The sequence below is a fragment of the Cottoperca gobio genome, chromosome 23, assembly GCF_900634415.1.
Source record: "Cottoperca gobio chromosome 23, fCotGob3.1, whole genome shotgun sequence".
Classification (NCBI taxonomy): Eukaryota; Metazoa; Chordata; class Actinopteri; order Perciformes; family Bovichtidae; genus Cottoperca; species Cottoperca gobio.
In genome coordinates this window covers 1752689-1771641 of record NC_041377.1, presented here as the reverse complement: position 1 = coordinate 1771641, position 18953 = coordinate 1752689, and the positions used below count along the sequence as shown (strand labels likewise).

Genomic DNA, 18953 nt, shown 5'->3' with positions numbered 1-18953 from the left:
TTTGAAATGGCAAAATTGCTCGACTAGTTTCAGAGCGTGAAATTAAAAAATAGAAAGAGAATTTATCTTGTTATCTTGTCCTACAAATGCAGAGTGTTTCTAGTTATAGTCATTACAGCACTTACAAGTGGAATAATGTCTAATTATCAATCAATCTTTATTTATATTACACCTTTCGAACGGATTAGTTTCACTTCAAAGTGCTTTACAAGCAATTCACAGGAAAGTAACCATTAACCATAGAATTATAAAACACTGGACTTAACGTTCCTCCTCTCAGATTCTCTGGCAGGCCGTCCCAGCGGCTTGGAGCATAGTGGCTGAAAGTCGGCAGATGTTTTTGTTCTGCTCTGTGGAAAAGCTAAACGAGAAGATCAGAGGAGCCTTCTTAGTTCATAAACCAAAAGCCTTTCTGAGAGGTAATCTGGTGCACGGCCACGTAGTGCCTTATGAACCAACTCAATGAGAAGAGATAACCAGAGAAGCCTTTAGATTAAGTGTAATGTGTGCTCTCCAGCACTCGTAGTAATTAAAGCAGCTCTTTCTCCAAACACTGGTCTCAGGTATCACGTATGTGGTCGGCTGGCAGCGTGCCGCCTCCTTCAACCACCGCTAACACTCAAGTTAAAAAGCAATTAAGAAATGTGCCCCACTCCTTTGAGAAACCGAGTTTGTGAAATGCTTTTAAAAGCTCGTCATTATTAGATGGTACCGTCTTCTTGCATCCGTTTGATGGGGGGAACATGAAGAGAACATTTTGAGCCCTCGTGCAGCAGCGACGTGCAGAACAACTTCTTTTGATCTTGATATTGGACTGAAACAGACAAAAGGGTTCTGTTGCATTAGTTTCCCTGGCAATGAAAGCGGCTCACTCTCCAAACACTAAACCTATATTTAGAATGGAGTTGTATTTTAGTTAGCGAGGGCTAATAGCCTTACGTGGTGATGCATGTAATTAAAGCTTTGTCATTTCCTGAATGCTTGTTTGAGCCGGGTATTTTACACAACTGCTTCACGAAGGCTCAAGATTGGACCGACCTCGTGATGCACATGCAGGATTGCTCTTAATTTGGGGGTATATTGTGCATCCTAGTTTCAAATGGTCAACACAGAGGATGTAAAATAAAGCTTCTTTCAAATCCTACTCTTTGTAGACACGTCTTGTTTTGAACAATGGCAGCTTTATCAAAGAGCCTCAGTAATGCCAATATGATAGGACCTTTATGTAAAGTCGTTTTATCATATCCGTGTCGTATAGGCTTGTATTTCCCAGACAAAAGCTAAAGATATCTGTATTCACAGACAGCTCTGCTTTATTATAGCTTAATTTTCCACGCCGTGTTGGATACAGAGGGTCGAAAGTCAACTCATTATTACCGAGGTAGCGAAGGCTGGTTCTATTGTAAGACCTATTACAGTTAAGGAGGTTATGGACAGATGCCACCACCCATTACAGCCGTTTTTTATGTCTCCATTACAAAAGAATCATGGCTCTCAGGCGCATCAGAGTGCATCTGGTAGGAGTTGGATAACAAGTTAAAAGGTATGCTAATTATAAATCATTATTAGATATTGTTCCATCGCAGTCATTGAATACAAACTATAATATATATAATATAATTATGAATTAAATTCCCAAGAGAGATGAATCTGTAATATCATCTTCATTCAATTATTTGTAATTTTCAAAATAAAACACCGAGCAATCATCTTGTTTAAAGTTCCCATGAAACAGAGAGCAGGGAGATATTTGATTTCGCATATTTACACGTTTCCTGTAGAAATAATAAGCTATGGACGGACTTGTCGGATGAAATGGAAGAAGAAGACGACCGTGAAGAAGTCTTTTTTAGATTGAGGCTATGCATGTACGAGCCGAGACGCAGGCTCATCGCTTTCCAGGAAATGACAAACTCTAAAATACCGTTTAATATTAAATTAAATGTCACTGTTGGGATAGATGCTGGCGGACAGGTGACCGCCAGAGCAGTACATATGGGAGAACTTAAACACCCATTTTGATTTTATGGGAACTTAAAATAGTTGTGAGTATAACCTGTTGAAGCGGTTAAAACAAAATCAAGAGAGCAAAACTAAAAGCTGCTAACACCATCACTGGCAGAGGAGAGGGAAGCAGCGAAGCTTGCTTTATGAAGCAGAAGACGTATCGATAGGAACTATAAATAGACGTTTCACCCCATGGGTAAGAGCACAGGAATCCTCCTTCAACTGATTTGTCTTGACAGAAGCGTCCAGTCCGTTAACAACCACGGCGTGGATTCAATCAGCAGGAGAAGCTAAAAGTGTGGATGTTTTAATTGTGGCATTGAGAATGAAGCACAAGCGTTGTAATTACTATACAAGTAGAAGTTTTAGGTCTTAGATTGTCACCTAATGTAGTCTTTGTTTCTTGATAGAGGAAGAAGTGTGAGAGGGGACGGGAGATGTCTGACGTTAGCTAGTGTTGGTTCTTAGCTTTGGTGATAACAGGCTAATTAGTCACTAAAGGGGAAAAGTGCAGTCGTGCAGTTGAATCTCACTCAACCGTCCCTCCTCACAGTCATGATTGCGGCAAGGGTAACTTCAGTGGATCAAAGTGAGAGCACACTTTCCTTTGGATGTTTCCGAGCCATTAGAACGGACAGAATATGGCCTGCAGCAGACCAGGTACGGCTTGTTTTTGCTACTGTGAATCACCGCAACCACGAGAGGTCCTTGAGCATACAGTTTTAAATCCAGTAGTATGGGAGCTGCAGACAGACACAACACAACACCCCTTAGACCTGGCAGAGATGATAAAAAAAATACTGTCACTTCAAAAAGACTGTCATTATTAACTGCAGGAGGCGGGAGGGTCAACAAAGAAAATATACCTCAGAGACCTAAGAGGCTATTTCTTCACAGATAGGGAGGACCAGCAGAATATATTCCATTTATATGACCTTTAAAAGCATTACACATACAGGCTACTGTTGAAGAGCAGCTTCACCATCCAAATGTGTCATCCTCACACTGCCAGAGATAAAGACGAAAGCTTTCTAAGGCCTCTTGGAGATGTTCTCTGCTGTGAAATCCTCCCCGCTGCTCTGTTTGCCTCTGAATCAGACTCTTGTTAAGCCCAGGTTTAAAATGAGCTGGTAATTAAGACATTGTGAGAGTCGCCGAGATGGGAAACAAGAGGCTTCATCCAGCAGGTGTGAGCGCTGTCACAGTGGCGGGAAGTCGTGGTGATAACAGGCTGTGTGTGCAAACAGGACACTTCAGCTGCTCTGCTGATTTACATGATGCTGAGCAGAGGTGGAGGAGTCGGCGTGAATCACCCGAGAGACGGGGAGAGGACACCGCGGAAGATGTGAGCTTGAATCTAAATGCAGCCGTTTATCAGATGCCTCTGATGCCGTCACAGGTATAACTCATCCTGCAGTACCTGACTCATAACCGGAGACACATCCAACGTCCTAATGAAACAGGTGGGCTGGGAGAGAATGGGGAACATTTGCCAGCTGGACGCATGAATGCAGATGTCAGAGCTCTTCCGCTGACAAACTATTAGACTGCATGATACACCAGCTTCCATCGATACAATGGGCATTATCGTTATTCAAAAACATCTGAAAGGGACATTAATTATTAGCAAAGATGTATGACACTTTCTCCTTGGCCTGAAAAACGTTGAAGACCCCCGCACTAAACTAAACAACTAAACACACAGAAGTATTGCATTCAGGTGCATGTACTATTCCGCAAGCTTAGCATCTTGTAAAGACATCGCAGACATGTTCCCTCACTCACGAAGCCTCACAATGTAGAATAATAGTATTAAAAAGTCATTGTTACATCAAGTTTGCAGCTCATCCAAGCGGACCGACATGTGTTATCAATAGAGCAATGCTGCACCCACACTGTGATGAGAGATTAACCACGTTGCATGATCAGAAGTTAGAAATCAACATTATATTCTAATGCTCCGCAGTCACACGTTAGAGCCGTATGACCTCCACAGACTACCACCTTCCTCTTGTCCTCTCGCAGCCGTGAGCTTGAAACGGCACGTGGCTGCACAGTTAGTCGACAAATCGATTAGTCCATCAACAGAAACAGAAACGATTAATTGATTCATCTGGAAAAGAATTGGCAGACTATCATCTTCACATCCGTGTCTGTGCTGACAGCTGCTAGAAGGTGTGTGACGTCAGCCTTGTACTTGAAATGTTTTTGCATGAATGAAAAGTTCCTACACCTCAGTGGTGAGTCACCGTTCAGACCTGTGTCCTTACAACGCGTGCGTGGGTGCTGCCAACAGGAAGCCGTGTGTGCATGGCTTGGTATTTATAGTGTGTCACACACAGACACACACACACACTCGAATGACTCACTCACAGGCCCTGTGTATTCTGTAGGAGTTCAATACATCTGCATTCAACACTTTTAATGAGCACGAGTGCTAATAATAAACATTAATATGGCTGCAACTACTGAGCACTTTCATTATGGATTAATCTGCAGATTATTAGAGACAGACAGACAGAGAGAGAGACAGACAGAGAGAGACAGAGAGAGATAGACAGACAGACAGAGAGAGATAGACAGACAGACAGAGAGAGAGACAGAGAGAGAGACAGAGAGACAGACAGAGAGAGACAGACAGACAGACAGAGAGACAGAGAGACAGAGAGAGAGAGAGACAGAGAGAGAGAGAGACAGAGAGAGAGAGAGAGACAGAGAGAGAGAGAGACAGAGAGAGAGACAGACAGACAGACAGAGAGACAGACAGACAGACAGACAGAGAGAGAGAGATAGACAGACAGACAGACAGACAGACAGAGAGACAGAGAGAGAGAGAGACAGAGAGAGAGAGAGAGACAGACAGAGAGACAAACAGAGAGACAGAGAGAGAGACAGAGAGAGACAGAGAGAGAGACAGACAGAGAGAGATAGACAGACAGACAGAGAGACAGAGAGACAGACAGACAGACAGAGAGAGAGACAGACAGACAGACAGACAGAGAGACAGAGAGAGATAAACAGAGAGAGAGACAGACAGACAGACAGAGAGACAGAGAGAGACAGACAGACAGACAGAGAGAGAGACAGACAGACAGAGAGAGAGACAGACAGACAGACAGACAGACAGACAGACAGACAGACAGACAGACAGAGAGAGACAGACAGACAGACAGACAGAGAGAGAGACAGACAGACAGAGAGATACAGACAGACAGACAGACACTTTATTTATCCCGAGGGAAATACAGGTATCCAGTAGAGATGACATACAACAATTGACCACCTCCACGTCGACCCCCTCCATGGACACAGGTTGCAGGTGTGGCCTGATCCTTCAGAAGTCCACCACCTGGAGGTGTTCAGCTGCAGATGGTTCGACTTGGACCACCTCACAAAGTCCTCCACCAGGCTCCTGTACTCCCCCTCTTGTCCATTCCTGACACAGCCGACGATCACAGAGTCATCTGAGTATTTCTGCACGTGGCAGAGCTCAGAGTCGTGCTGGAAGTCAGAGGTGTAGAGAGGTGAACAAGACAGGGGAGAGTACCGTGCCCTGTGGCGCTCCAGTGCTGCTGACCACAGTGTCGGACGTGCAGCCTGACGTACTGTGGTCTCTCTGTGAGGTAGTCCGTGATCCATCTCACCAGATGTGAGTCCACCCTCATCTCTGTCAGCTTATCTCTCAGGAGCGGGGGCTGGATGGTGTTAAAGGCGCTGGAGAAATCAAAGAACATCATTCTCACCGCGCCACTCCCCTCGTCCTTGTGGTTTGAGAACTGCAGAGGATCTTGTGCTTGGCGGACCTGGGGTCTGAGGTGATGGAGCAACAGCCGCTCCATGGTCTTCATCATGTGTGATGTCAGTGCAACCGGCCGGAAGTCATCTGGTTTCTTTTTGGGGACAGGGATGAGACATGAAGTCTTCCAGAGAACTGGGACCCTCCCCAGCCACAAGCTCAGGTTGAACATACACTGAAGGAAATATGGAACTATAATTGTGTTGTTCTGCTTGTGCATACTGTACGTTATGCATTTATGAACTGCATGTTTGCCGTTCTAATTTCAATAAGTGCTGCAGTTAGAGGTAAGAAGTGCTGATAGGATGCACGGCGACATCAAATCTTTATACGGCCAGAGGGATCGCGACTTGCAGGATGCCGAGGAGGTGCGGAGATTAATGCCCTGTCGGAAAGGCTAAATCTCCTTTATACCTCTGTCTGCCACCAACTCCCTCCTCAATTTGGAGAAGGTTGGAGATAAGCTCAAACGGCACCGCCTCCAGGGCAGGATAATTTATCCACAGGCTAAAGGCATCCAGAGAGCTGAACACACACTATTCTGTTTGTGTGTGTTCATAAGAGACAAGACATTGAACTACCTGCCAGAAAGGGAACACATAAAAACACCTCACATATGAGGTTTATTGTTTTAATTCTGGGAATGTGTGATTTGTGACTCACCTCCTGTGTTAAATCATGATTATGACTTGAGTACCGACTTCTCCGCCTAATTAATAATAGAATAAGTACTATATTAAGTGGTTAATGTGTAAGTCCAGCCAGTGGAGGAAGATGTATTCAGATCATAAAGCAAAATGATGTTTTGGACATTTTATATTTATATTTGAAAATAAAAGTGCCATCCACTGCCCGCCTGAATTCCTGACATGCAAACTGGGATAATGTGCTATTGTTGTTCCTAAAAACATAATAACTGCACCAAAAAAAAACATAAAACATAAGTTTAGAAATCGAATAAAAGTGGAAAAACCCTGACGCACAGTTTGCTGCATCACAAAGCAGAGTGGAAATGTGTTTTTAATCTTTAACAGGCATAATGTCATTTAATTCTCATTAAAGAAAATATTAGGAACCCTGAGCGACGACATCTCAGCCGGATCGTGTGGACACAGACACATTAGTCTGTTCGTTGGTTTGTTCCTCCGTTGCTACAGTGACTTGCAGATGTTTACATTCTGGTTAGAGTCTTATATGTCATTTACATGAAGCCTTTTTGAAATGATGTCTCCATTGGGTGAGAAAAGAACTAAAAAAGAAACCTAATAAGTGAGAAATCATTGGTTGTTTCTTCTGTAATAAGAAATTAGACAGAGAAAGGTCACAGCTGATGTTCCCATGCTTTAGCCACCTGTTGAACAGCAGAAGAAGTATTATTAACCTGGCTCTAATACACTTTATTATTAATAATTGTGTCTGCACTTGGTGTAGTTGTATCTGTTTACCTCATGCATTGCTATTATTATTTAAATATTTGTGTTGCCGCTTTTGGGTTTTATTGCATGTAGTTATATTTAGGAAAGTGCTTTACACATTAAGTTATGATTCTCATCATTATTGTTATCTGCATCATTCTACAAGTACAAATGTCACGCAAGAGTTGAAAGTGTGTTCCGGACACAGTAAGCCCTGCAGTGCTTACATTATCCTCTAGTCTCTGCTGGGTGCTAATGATCAGACATGCCCCCCCCCTGGTGAGTCTGCAGCTGCTGTTCTTGGTGGACATGTTCTAACTCCATGAGAATCGCCATAATGCGTACTTCAAACCTAAACGGGATCCATCACAGCAGCAGATGTAGATAAAATCAGTCAACATCCAGCAGCAGTTCAAATTAACTTCAGAGTTTTTGGGAACTTGTTCGATTCATGCACCGCTATGTCAAGAAGATCAGGCATTTTTCTCATAATCATCAGTACGGCGAGCGTGTTGAGGCTGCAGGCGTGTTAGTGTAGATCTGATCACATACATGGCCTCTCCCAGTCTCTATGGTAACCTGTTGGCATACTGCTGGGATGTGCCCAGAAGGCTTTAATAGATTGTCACTGCCTTGAGAGGAAAGCTGCGGTAAGGCATCTACAGTCCAAGTCTGAGTGACAAAGACCCCAGGTGAGAGAAATGTCCCCCATACCTTGGTCTGACATGTTCACTGTAACTGTTGATGTTCTCCTGCTCTTACACTGAAAGCGTCTCAAACAGCGTGTACTCAGACATCTGTACTAATCATCTACATCAGCTTCAATAAATCTGGATTAAAGGCTTTCAAATGAGTTTAAAATCAAATAGTTCCATGCACACATGTATAGAAACCTGGCTGCCTGAGCTTATTTTATAACCTCATGACATTTAGTTGTGTAATGCAAGTTTTCCAGTATATCCAGTGTCTGGTGCTCTAGTGACACCTAGTGGAAATAACATGTCAGTGCAGGTATTTTAAGGACTAGAAACGGACAAAGAATCAAAATCAAAACAAAATAATTGTGTTAAAGCATCTGTGGTGCTACAGAATCCTGACTGCTTTTAATCAAGAGAGTAAACAGAAGTAGGACATTTGTTTTTAATATGTGTGTTGCAGACGAGTGCATTTAGTTTCTATGTCACAATTATCCCACGGATGTCAAGTTGGTCACGGATCAGAACTAACCTGACTTAAAATCAACCAGATTTCTCAAATTTCTCATTGCAAAGAGACAAAAAAAGAATGTGTACATGAAGTTAAATACCTTTACGACATCAAACATTCCTCTGTGAAGCTTCTTCTTCTCTTGGGGTCGTGTGCTTGACCCGTCAGTCAACAGTTGGGTTTTGTAAAAAAAACAAAACATGCAGCACTACACCGGGAGTCCTGAGCCTCAGACTAAATTAGCTCCTTAAAAAGTCAGCTGTGCAACACCTGTTAGCACACACAAACACACAACACACACACACACACAATTAAGTAGCACAACAAAAAAGTTAACAATTCTGCCTCGTGTGTTTTAGTTAGAGTCGAGTAAGAATACATTTATTTTAGAACGGATCATTTCACACTTTAGGAAATAACATTCAATGCAAAGATTAAAATGTGCTTTAATGTATTTGAATATTAATCCTTCTCAACTGCACAGGTGAAGATAAACAACCACAGTAAACTGCAGTGGAGCGGGGACATCAGCACCACACGTTGCATCAGATATGTATACATCAAAGCTGGCTTAACTTTATGTACTTCAGTCTGAGTTCCCCCTCAAACCCACACAAACAAAAGCTTTTGTGATACAAGTGGGACACGGGAGACAAATAGTCCAGAAACAGTCCAGTTGCGATGGCGTGGCCTTTACTTCCACGAGCCAGACTTGCCCTTTGCCCCGCGGGAGGTCTTGGATGCTTTGGAGCCCCTCTGGTGGTCGCTGACTCGGTTTCGGAGCACGTGGATGTCGTACTTCTGCCTCTTGAGCTTCTCAGCCAGCTCAAACTTCTCTGCGTGCAGCTGGTGGAGCCACTGCCACAGGTCCTGCGCCTTTTCCACCAGCTTCTCCTGGTTCAGGTGGTCGATGTTGAGCGGCTTCCGGCGCTCCATCAGGGCCTTCTTCTTCTCCTCCCGCGCTGTCAGCTTCTTGCCCTTCTTCTGGTCCACTTTCTGCAGGTAGCCACCAAAGGACTTGTTGGTGAAGATCTTCTTCTTCTTTGCCTCCTCGTCAGCGCGCAGTTTGGCTGCCTCCACCTCACGCCGCGCCCTCTCCTCAGCCAGGCGCGTTTGCCGTTCGCGATCCTGCTCGGTGCGGACGCGTTGCTGTTCCGCTCTGTCTGACCGACGATCTTCAATGCGGCTACGCAGCGTGAGCAGCTCTTCCTCCTCCTTCTGGCGGGTGGAGAAGTGCGACTCGATCAGGGTCTGGAGGTCGTTGAAGTCCTTTTCTACTCTCTTGCGGTGCAGGTCATCAAAATCCACCTTCTCACCGTCAGGGAGCTTTGGAGGAGCAATATTTGGCACATAAATTGTCTTAGGTCGCCATTTGGAGTCCTCCTCGTGCTCAGTCTCCTGTGCATGCTTTGCTTTCTTCTCTGCTTCATCATCCTCCTGCTTCTCAACTTGTTCTTCTTCCTCCTCCTCCTCTTCCTCCAGCTCGTACTCCTCCACAATCTCCTCAGTGTCTGACATGATGGTACCTTGGAGGCTTTCTAGGGAAGAGAAAGCAGGATGAACACCAAGACCAGTTGGTGTTTCGCACGCAAGAGATGACTGGGGTCTCGGGCGTGCAGCGTGGGGGGTTTTTAAGGCTTTGCCTTCACCATGTGACCTTAAGCAGACCAAAGTCTCCCGAGTGTAGGTCAGCAGCAGGGCGGATTTTGAGACAGATGGAATAGTCTATTTTCTCCTCACCAAACTTCAGCCCCCCCCACCTCCCTACGGTGACCCTACAGCGCCTCCTCATTCCTTTGTAAGGACAAGATGAGAGACTATTTCAGATATACAACAGATGCGCACACATACGCCATGCACGCTTTCCAGGCCCACAAAGCAACACATAGTATCATCAAGAACCAATAACCTCCATACTTTTACTTACCGAGCCTCTGCCGCTGACGAGAGCCAGAGATGTGGAAGAAGAAATGTAGAGAGAGAACAATGTACTGCAACTCAATAGATATTTCACATTCTTTGCTTATTTCATGACTTATTTTTCTAAGAAATGCGTGAGCACATCTCTGGGAAACACGATTTAAAGCGCTGCTTTTGCAGGATTCTTTGTGGAGAAAGTCAGTTTTACAGAACTGTCGCTTGAATTAACCAATAGAAGTCCTTTAGCCGAAGTCGACCCTACAGGGTCTGCAAATTGGGGAACTTGCTAATCCATCATGATAGTTTAAAAGCCACGGTGGTGTTTAAGAAGTTCCATTAACGAAGCATAATGCAATCTCTTAAGTACGTCAGAGCTGGGGAGGATTTTAATGACGGGAAGTTACAGCTGTCACATTTTCTAAAATGAGCCATTACAACAAACTTAACTATAAGAGCGACATTCACATTCTTTATATCTGTAAAACACTTTATCATTGTTATAGCAGTTATGGAATATTGATATTTGTATACATGTAGAGACAAACACCAAAAAAAGACCCTCAGTAAGAACAACGACGTGCAAGATGAGCTTTACTGCTCCGGCCATGTCTCCACTGTGGAATGTAATTAAAACATTCTTGCTATTAAAGGCTTTCAGCCTTCAGCGCTGTGTGGATTAAAGTGTAATTGCTCCCACGCTGAACACTTACGTTCCCAAGTCTTGAGTTATCAGTGGAAACACAGTTTGTCGAGGGTGAGATAACTGACAGGGAGAGACAGGTGCTCTGAAGAGTCTGAGAATCCCAATTAAACTGTTACATGCGCCTCCTTAGGATAAAGTTTCTGCCATTCTGTTGTGCAACGTTTGTGATAGAAAACACATCATCTCCAGTGGGTTCAATTTCAGTCTTTATACAAGTCTTCTGGAGCTCGGAGTGAAGATCATTGTGGCCTCAGAGGACCAAAAACACATTTCAATGCCCATGTCCCATGGCTGTCTTATCCCAGAGTGGACTGAGCTCCACTACACATGCCTGTGCACTGCATGAGAACAGCAGGTGGTTCCAGTTTCATCAAGGCACGACAAGAGACAACTGTGTCCATCAGCGAAGAAAGCAACAAATGATGAGCGCTATAAATAGCCACGCCCTTTGCTGTTTAACATGAGCCAAGATGAACAAATAGAGAGATACAGTAACACTCAATGCAACTGGTTACTGATGTAAATAGGCAACACGAATAACATCATTAACAAACGGTGACTTGATAAACTAGTTTAATGAACTTAGTTATCAAACACTGTACCCGTCTTATTCTGTTTGAGCTTATTTTCATTATTTATTCTCTTGGCTCTTAAATGACGGTTTTAAATCAGGTCGTTAGATAATAAGTTTCTTTTGCACTTTGTCTCAAATGCCTTGTTGAAATGTGCTCTATAAATAAACGTGCCTTGCACTGATCCAGAGAAACGGTCATGTCCGAAGCAGTTACACTTTGGGAGGCAACACTGGTGCACAGTGGCCTCGTCTGGTTAAAACTGTGCAGTACAGTATTCCCAGTTTACAGTCTGTTAGCATTCCTGCCAGATTAAGGACATTCATTGTCCATGCTGATACATACGGTGTCTTTAGTTTATTTTTTGTTTCTATTGCTATCCTGTGTGGACTCTCATCTGTGACATCTAAATCTTTTCCCACAAACATCACAACCAAATGGTTTCTCACCTGTGTGGACTCTGATCTGTAACTTCAGATGTCCCTGTTGTGTAAATATTTTACCTCAAACATCACAACCAAATGGTTTCACACCTGTGTGGACTCTGATCTGTGAACCTACCTTTTGCTTCACTCGAGCACATTTCTTACTAACCAAACAGCTGGAGGACCCCTCGTAGTAAAATAGTTGACTAAACTGAGCATGCACAGCAGACTCGTCTGCACTGTCTTTAGTTTCAGGAATAGAATGTGACAAAAGCTCTTGCCAATCATCATGACTGACTACCCTATGTTAACATTATGCCTGACGACGGAGTAACTTAAACGTGTTTCTACAGGACAGCTAGCGTTCAGCATGTTAGCCGTTCTCCAGCATCAGCATGACGTGAACCAGATGGCACTTTTCCAGCTCCGTTGGCCAGACGCTCTGATACGTTTTAAATAAGTAATGGTGCAGATCCTCGACAAATCTTTCGTTGGATTGCTTTCAGACGCCAAGAAATGTATCCTGTGCTGCTTGCAGCATCATGGAAGTGTTCCTGAAATAAAACTAAAGATGATTTTGGTCATACTTTAAAGAACTCAAATGTCATACAAACGCCGTTGTGTCATAATATGCACGTTTGATATGCAACTTTCATGCAAACAATAATAAGGAATATTACAGAGCCTTTCTTGGTATGTGGATCCTTGAGGGAAGGGAACGGCGTCACTATCCCAAGAGCATACTCTTCTCTTATAGCTTTAGTGTGGATGTGTCTGAGAGAAGATTTTAAATTCCTCATCAAAAGTTGCACAATGGGCATGCAGTTATTTGGCACAAATTAAACAATATAAAAAACACACTTGTGATTTTCAGTCATGCGAGCTACCAGTATGTTAACCATTTGTCTTCTTGTGGCATCTTTTAATGTTTCTATTGTTTGGTATTCCTGTAGTACTTCTTCACCACCTCAGCACAGCTTCAATCAACTAATAAAGAAAACATGATAACGCAAAACATAATGACAAACAGCTTTCCTAGAGAGAGTGTTAAGAGACTACTGAGAAACAAGCTTTGTTATGACCTGTTTAGCAGACGCTGCATCAAGTGTATCCTCCATTCTTTGTCTCTTGCTCGGAAACCTCATCGACATTCGTGATGCGCTCGAGCTGAAGCTTGAATCGGACTTATCAGAAGCAGAGGGAAAAGGACCATTCGGAGATATTGATCATGTTATTCTGTTCAGTGAGGTGTTTGATTATACTGTCAGCACCTCGTCGCCTCGTCCAATGAGGTCTCTGAATATTTCTGTATTAACTTCTGTCTTCGTTGCATCCTTGTGTACAACTTTTGCATCAGATGGCAAAATCTCTCAACGACTGGAAAAGACAGGTCAGACTGAATGTGCTGTGAAGTAAGCAGTTTCTTTCCACAAAGCAAATTACTTTTCCAGACACAGACACACACACACTGACAGTAAGCCAAGCTGAAGTAGAATGACACACCTTTTTCATTGAATTGTAGAAAATCAAACTGTCCTTCAACTGCATCCAACTTCACATACTTCTGCTGTTGTCTGTACTTCACCTGGACCAACATTTTTACTGAAACATGCAAGAAAGTTTGACAAAAGAAAATGAAATGTAAATAGAACAGTAAAACACAAAATAACTTAATACAGTGAAGGCCCAGTCTTACGGACAACTAGACAAGTTCGACAAGTGAGCCACTGTATGCATGTTGAGACAAGTTGTTTGGGGTCTCGCTGATGTTAAGCCGCCCTAAATGTAAAAAAAACACCATTTAGGACCAAGAGGATTTTATTGCAGCTATGAATTTTCATGTTAACTGTCAAGAGATGGTTTTAGTAAGGAAATGTTAGCTAGCTACCGCCAAATGTTAGCTAGCTACCGCCAAATGTTAGTAGCTACCGCCAAATGTTAGCTAGCTACCGCCAAATGTTAGTAGCTACCGCCAAATGTTAGCTAGCTACCACCAAACGTTAGCTAGCTACCGTCAAATGTTAGCTAGCTACCACCAAACGTTAGCTAGCTACCGTCAAATGTTAGCTAGCTACCACCAAATGTTAGCTAGCTAGCTATGGTAGCTACCACAGACTGCTAAACAAGGCTTCGCAAGGCATACATTCCCTGTAGATGTTTCACAGTAAATAATGCAGTTCATAGCAACACTTTATAATTGTTTCAGTGAGTTTAATCTAATTGTACTTACCCTGTCAACTGCATGAGGAGAGACAATTCATCATGGTCTCATCTCCACCCAAAGCAGTGAAATACAGGGTCAGAGCATAATTACGTCTCTGCAGAGTTGGTCTCACTCTGACATGATTAACACTGTGAAATACTGTGAAACTCCAACAATAAATAAACATTTTTTTTAAAAGTGTACAGTGGTAAAGTGTCCTCCGGTAGAGCAGGTGGCAGTATTATGTTTAACTTTAGCTGAAAAACGTTATCCGCCAGTAAACACACAGAAGAAGAAGAAGAAGAAGAAGAAGAAGAAGAAGAAGAAGAAGACGAGAACATATGGATGAGAGTCACAGTGAACGGGAGACAGATGGAGACGCAGTTGTACCTGCCAAACAAGTTAAAGCTTTATGCAGGTAACTAGACAAATGGGAGGAGACCTTCCCTTATTTATGGGCGGAGTCCGCCAGAATATTTCCCTTATTTTGAAATTCCAATGTTGACAGGTATGATGACCACACTGCGAGAGTGCAATTGTAATATTGTATTTAATGCCATCATCGGGGGAACTTTTGTATTTTTGACAAAGTGCAGACAATTGTATGATAATATGCATGTGTTTAGGTCTGCGTCAGTAAATGAGCTGAACATTTGATCTTTTATAAAACCTGATGGTTTTTCAATGTCAATATTTTGTACATTTAACCTTTTGAAATCCTCACCTTTCAATTTGATCTTGAAACAAGACAAACTAGAGTTTTCATTTTAAAAGATACTCATGACATAAAACCTAATATTTTTTTAAATAGAAGTTACATAGTTATTAGATACTAACAGTGGTGGAAAGTACTGTACTTAATTACAACTTTGAGGTACTTCCATTTTATGCTACTTTCTACTTTTACTCCTACATTTTAGAAATCAATATTGTACTTTTTACTTCATTAGATTTATTTGACATTTATTACTGTTTACAGATGTATCCATCCATCCATTGTCTACCGCTTATCCGGGGTCCTGTCGCGGGGGCAGCAGCTCCAGTAAGGATCCCCAAACTTCCCTTCTCCGGGCCACATCCGCCAGCTCCGACTGGGGGATTTCAGGGGGGGCGCGGGGCTCTGTGAAACAATGGTAGGGGAAACACTGCACTATATACAGATACAGTTTGGCTGAGTAGGGAGTCCGTGGTGGTGCTGCTGGACTTGGATGGGCTACCATAATACCCTGGTGTCTTCTGATGGTGGGCATCATCTGGGGTGGTCTCCAGAGTGTATACGGGATACCCATATATCGATTACATGACCGATCACTGTGTTCATTTTCATAGCAATCCATCCAATAGTTGTCACGACATTTGATTAAAACCCAAAGAACCTCGTGGTGGCACTAGGGGTAAATTGATGGGTTCACCAAAGTCAGTAAGTAACTTACAAACGACTAAAGAAATATAAAACAACTACAAAGACACGCAGAGCAACTGCAAAAAGACACAAAATAACAAAAAAAGGAGCAAAACAGCACAAAGAGACACACAATGACTACAAAGCGTGTAGAGCTGGAGTATATACAGTAGTTTTAAAGTATATTGCCTTGTATGGAATTCTATGGATCCAGAATGTTAACTGATGTCATAAAAAGAATTCTCGCACACAGTCTCTGAGTGTGTGCGAGAATTCTTCTTCAGTGTATCACTGCAGACGAGCTGGTGTGCACCTTCGATCGTATCTGTGTGACTTCTGTGTGACTTCTGTGTGACAGAGTGTACAGAGTGTACAGAGTGTGACAGAGTGTGGCAGAGTGTGGCAGAGTGTGACAGAGTGTACAGAGTGTGGCAGAGTGTGACACAGTGTGACAGAGTGTACAGAGTGTGGCAGAGTGTACAGAGTGTGGCAGTGTACAGAGTGTGACAGAGTGTGGCAGTGTACAGAGTGTGACAGAGTGTGGCAGAGTGTGGCAGAGTGTGGCAGAGTGTGACAGAGTGTGACAGAGTGTACAGAGTGTGGCAGAGTGTGACAGAGTGTGACAGAGTGTACAGAGTGTGGCAGAGTGTGACAGAGTGTGGCAGAGTGTACAGAGTGTGACAGAGTGTACAGAGTGTGACAGAGTGTGACAGAGTGTGGCAGAGTGTGGCAGAGTGTGACAGAGTGTGGCAGAGTGTGGCAGAGTGTGACAGAGTGTGACAGAGTGTACAGAGTGTGGCAGAGTGTGGCAGAGTGTGACAGAGTGTACAGAGTGTGGCAGAGTGTGACAGAGTGTGACAGAGTGTGACAGAGTGTACAGAGTGTGGCAGAGTGTGGCAGAGTGTGACAGAGTGTGACAGAGTGTGGCAGAGTGTGGCAGAGTGTGACAGAGTGTGACAGAGTGTACAGAGTGTGACAGAGTGTGACAGAGTGTGGCAGAGTGTGGCAGAGTGTGGTAGAGTGTGACAGAGTGTACAGAGTGGCAGAGTGTACAGAGTGTGACAGAGTGTACAGAGTGTGGCAGAGTGTACAGAGTGTGACAGAGTGTACAGAGTGTGGCAGAGTGTACAGAGTGTGACAGAGTGTATAGAGTGTGACAGAGTGTGGCAGAGTGTACAGAGTGTGGCAGAGTGTGGCAGAGTGTGACAGAGTGTACAGAGTGTGACAGAGTGTACAGAGTGTGACAGAGTGTGACAGAGTGTGGCAGAGTGTACAGAGTGTGACAGAGTGTACAGAGTGTGACAGAGTGTGGCAGAGTGTACAGAGTGTACAGAGTGTACAGAGTGTGGCAGAGTGTACAGAGTGTGACAGAGTGTACAGAGTGTACAGAGTGTGGCAGAGTGTGGCAGAGTGTGGCAGAGTGTGACAGAGTGTACAGAGTGTGGCAGAGTGTACAGAGTGTGACAGAGTGTACAGAGTGTACAGAGTGTGGCAGAGTGTGGCAGAGTGTGGCAGAGTGTGACAGAGTGTACAGAGTGTGGCAGAGTGTGACAGAGTGTGGCAGAGTGTGACAGAATTATTTAAACAAATGTACCCATCTGGGAAGAGGAGCAGCTGCCGCAGAGGAATGTCAGCCGTGTCTGGCGAGCACCTCCACCTACAGCCTCTCCCGGCACGGCCAGCTTTAGATTAATTAATCACAACGCTTGTAATCAATTAGATTAATTATTTTAACGGCTTGACAGCCCTAATATATATTAGAAGTGACTTTATTAAATGACATCAAATCACAAAAAGAATAACGAGCAAAATGGAATTTTAAATAATTGTAATAATCCATGCATGAATAATACCCTCTGTGTGTGTGTGTGTGTGTGAGAAACAGAGGGGAGGAGGGAATGTGAATGCTCCGGGCAAGAAAAAAAAAACAACAACTTGAATTTCACGGGGCATCCCTGGAGTAGATGTAACAGACTAAAAAGTGTGTCTTCACTGCCAGAGGGCCACTTTGCACCCCCCGTAGTGATACAGAGGGTCTTCTTCTTTGCTGCAGTACATTTCATCACCCAGCTTAAAAAGAGCAAAGAGGCAGTCAGGGTGAACAATTATTTATTCCATAAAACACATGAAATAATAAAATAAAAAAAATAAAAACATGGCTTTGACAATCCTAAAGTCGTTTTGTTTCGCACTAAGATGTTTGTCACTGTTGGTGTCCGAAGACAAAAGCTGGAAAACAAAAATGCTACAAGGGAAATCAAAGAGCTCAGAGTATTCTGTTAACGTTCTTTAAAGTATTGAGAGGTGGTTTGTTGGTTTTTGGTCTTTTCATGGGATTTGTTGACGATAACAAACACAGAATAATGATAATAATCTTCCTTTATAATCTTTATAATCAAGACATTTCCTGTTTCCAGAATTAGTCGTGTGAATCTACACGACTGTCAATCAATGAATTCACAGATTAATTAAAAAGAATGACATTTTATAGACCAAACAATAGATTAATCTAGAAAATACTCGGCAGATTAATCGATAATGAAAATAATCCCTAATACAAACACCCAAATCAGACACGATGGTCAGATTAATCAATAATGATGTTGCAGCCCGACTTCTCTGACCTTACAATTGCTCAATTTCAGTTTAAAAAGTACTCGATTTAGTGCAAAGGTACATTTGGACACCAGCGTTACGTTATCTTTCCCGTTTGCATGTTCAGGGTCACATGTTTCTAACCCGCAAACATCCAAACCAAACCGAGCTAACCTGAGCTAAACAGACCTAAAACGTTTCCATGATTATAATTCTCACTCTGGATGTTAAAACAAACGTAAAGCTACTTCTGGGGGGAAAGCCCTGCTCAGATTTGTGAATGGCAGAATAATTAGTGCAAAATTTAGATGGCAGACACATCGATGTGATATAGAAACTGGCGCTCCAGCTGTGCACATGCTCAGAGCAAGAATTGGCAGTCAGTCAGTGTAATTCAGCATTTCAATTACGTTTCCAAAAATCCTCTTAGCTAAGACTTGACGTGGATCATTCATTAAATCCAACGATGAAAAGAAGCAGTGAGAAAAATGAAACGTACAAAGTGTTGCATATATTTGCTACAGAAGCCTGGAGCTGCTTGTGCTATCGTTATAGCTCGTACTAAAGTCTACTGAATACTGCGTCACTCAGCGTTTACATGCTCATAATCTTCATCCTGGTTAAAGGAACAATCCACCCTGTTAAAATCTCAACAGTTTACAAAAATTGGCAAATGAAGTGAATATTTTCGTGTGAAAGAATCAGTTTG

The 18953-nt window shown here is 43.1% G+C and overlaps 1 protein-coding gene across 3 annotated transcripts; it reads right to left on the bottom strand.

Moving 5' to 3' along the window:
- Positions 1 to 8775: 8775 nt before the first annotated feature.
- tnnt2c (troponin T2c, cardiac) lies at positions 8776 to 14649 on the bottom strand. Of its 3 annotated transcripts, XM_029462059.1 has the most exons (4): positions 14275 to 14455; positions 13741 to 13823; positions 13548 to 13646; positions 8776 to 9962 (listed from the first exon to the last, which is right to left on the bottom strand). In XM_029462059.1, exons 3-4 carry the CDS (start codon positions 13639 to 13641, stop codon positions 9118 to 9120), a joined length of 939 nt encoding a protein of 312 aa, XP_029317919.1. In that variant the 5' UTR covers positions 13642 to 13646; positions 13741 to 13823; positions 14275 to 14455; the 3' UTR covers positions 8776 to 9117. The 3 variants fall into 3 exon arrangements, with proteins under 3 accessions (XP_029317919.1, XP_029317920.1, XP_029317918.1); XM_029462060.1 differs by lacking the exons at positions 13741 to 13823; positions 14275 to 14455 and adding an exon at positions 14638 to 14649; XM_029462058.1 differs by lacking the exon at positions 13741 to 13823.
- Between the last annotated feature and the right edge of the window lie 4304 nt (positions 14650 to 18953).

Excerpts from the sequence above, each read along its gene's own strand:
- tnnt2c (XM_029462060.1), bottom strand. The coding sequence starts at position 13,641 with ATGTTGGTCCAGGTGAAGTACAGACAACAGCAGAAGTATGTGAAGTTG. Across the intron at positions 9,963-13,547 it reads TCTACAATTCAATGAAAAAG|AAAGCCTCCAAGGTACCATC; the intron begins GTGTGTCATTCT and ends TCTCTTCCCTAG.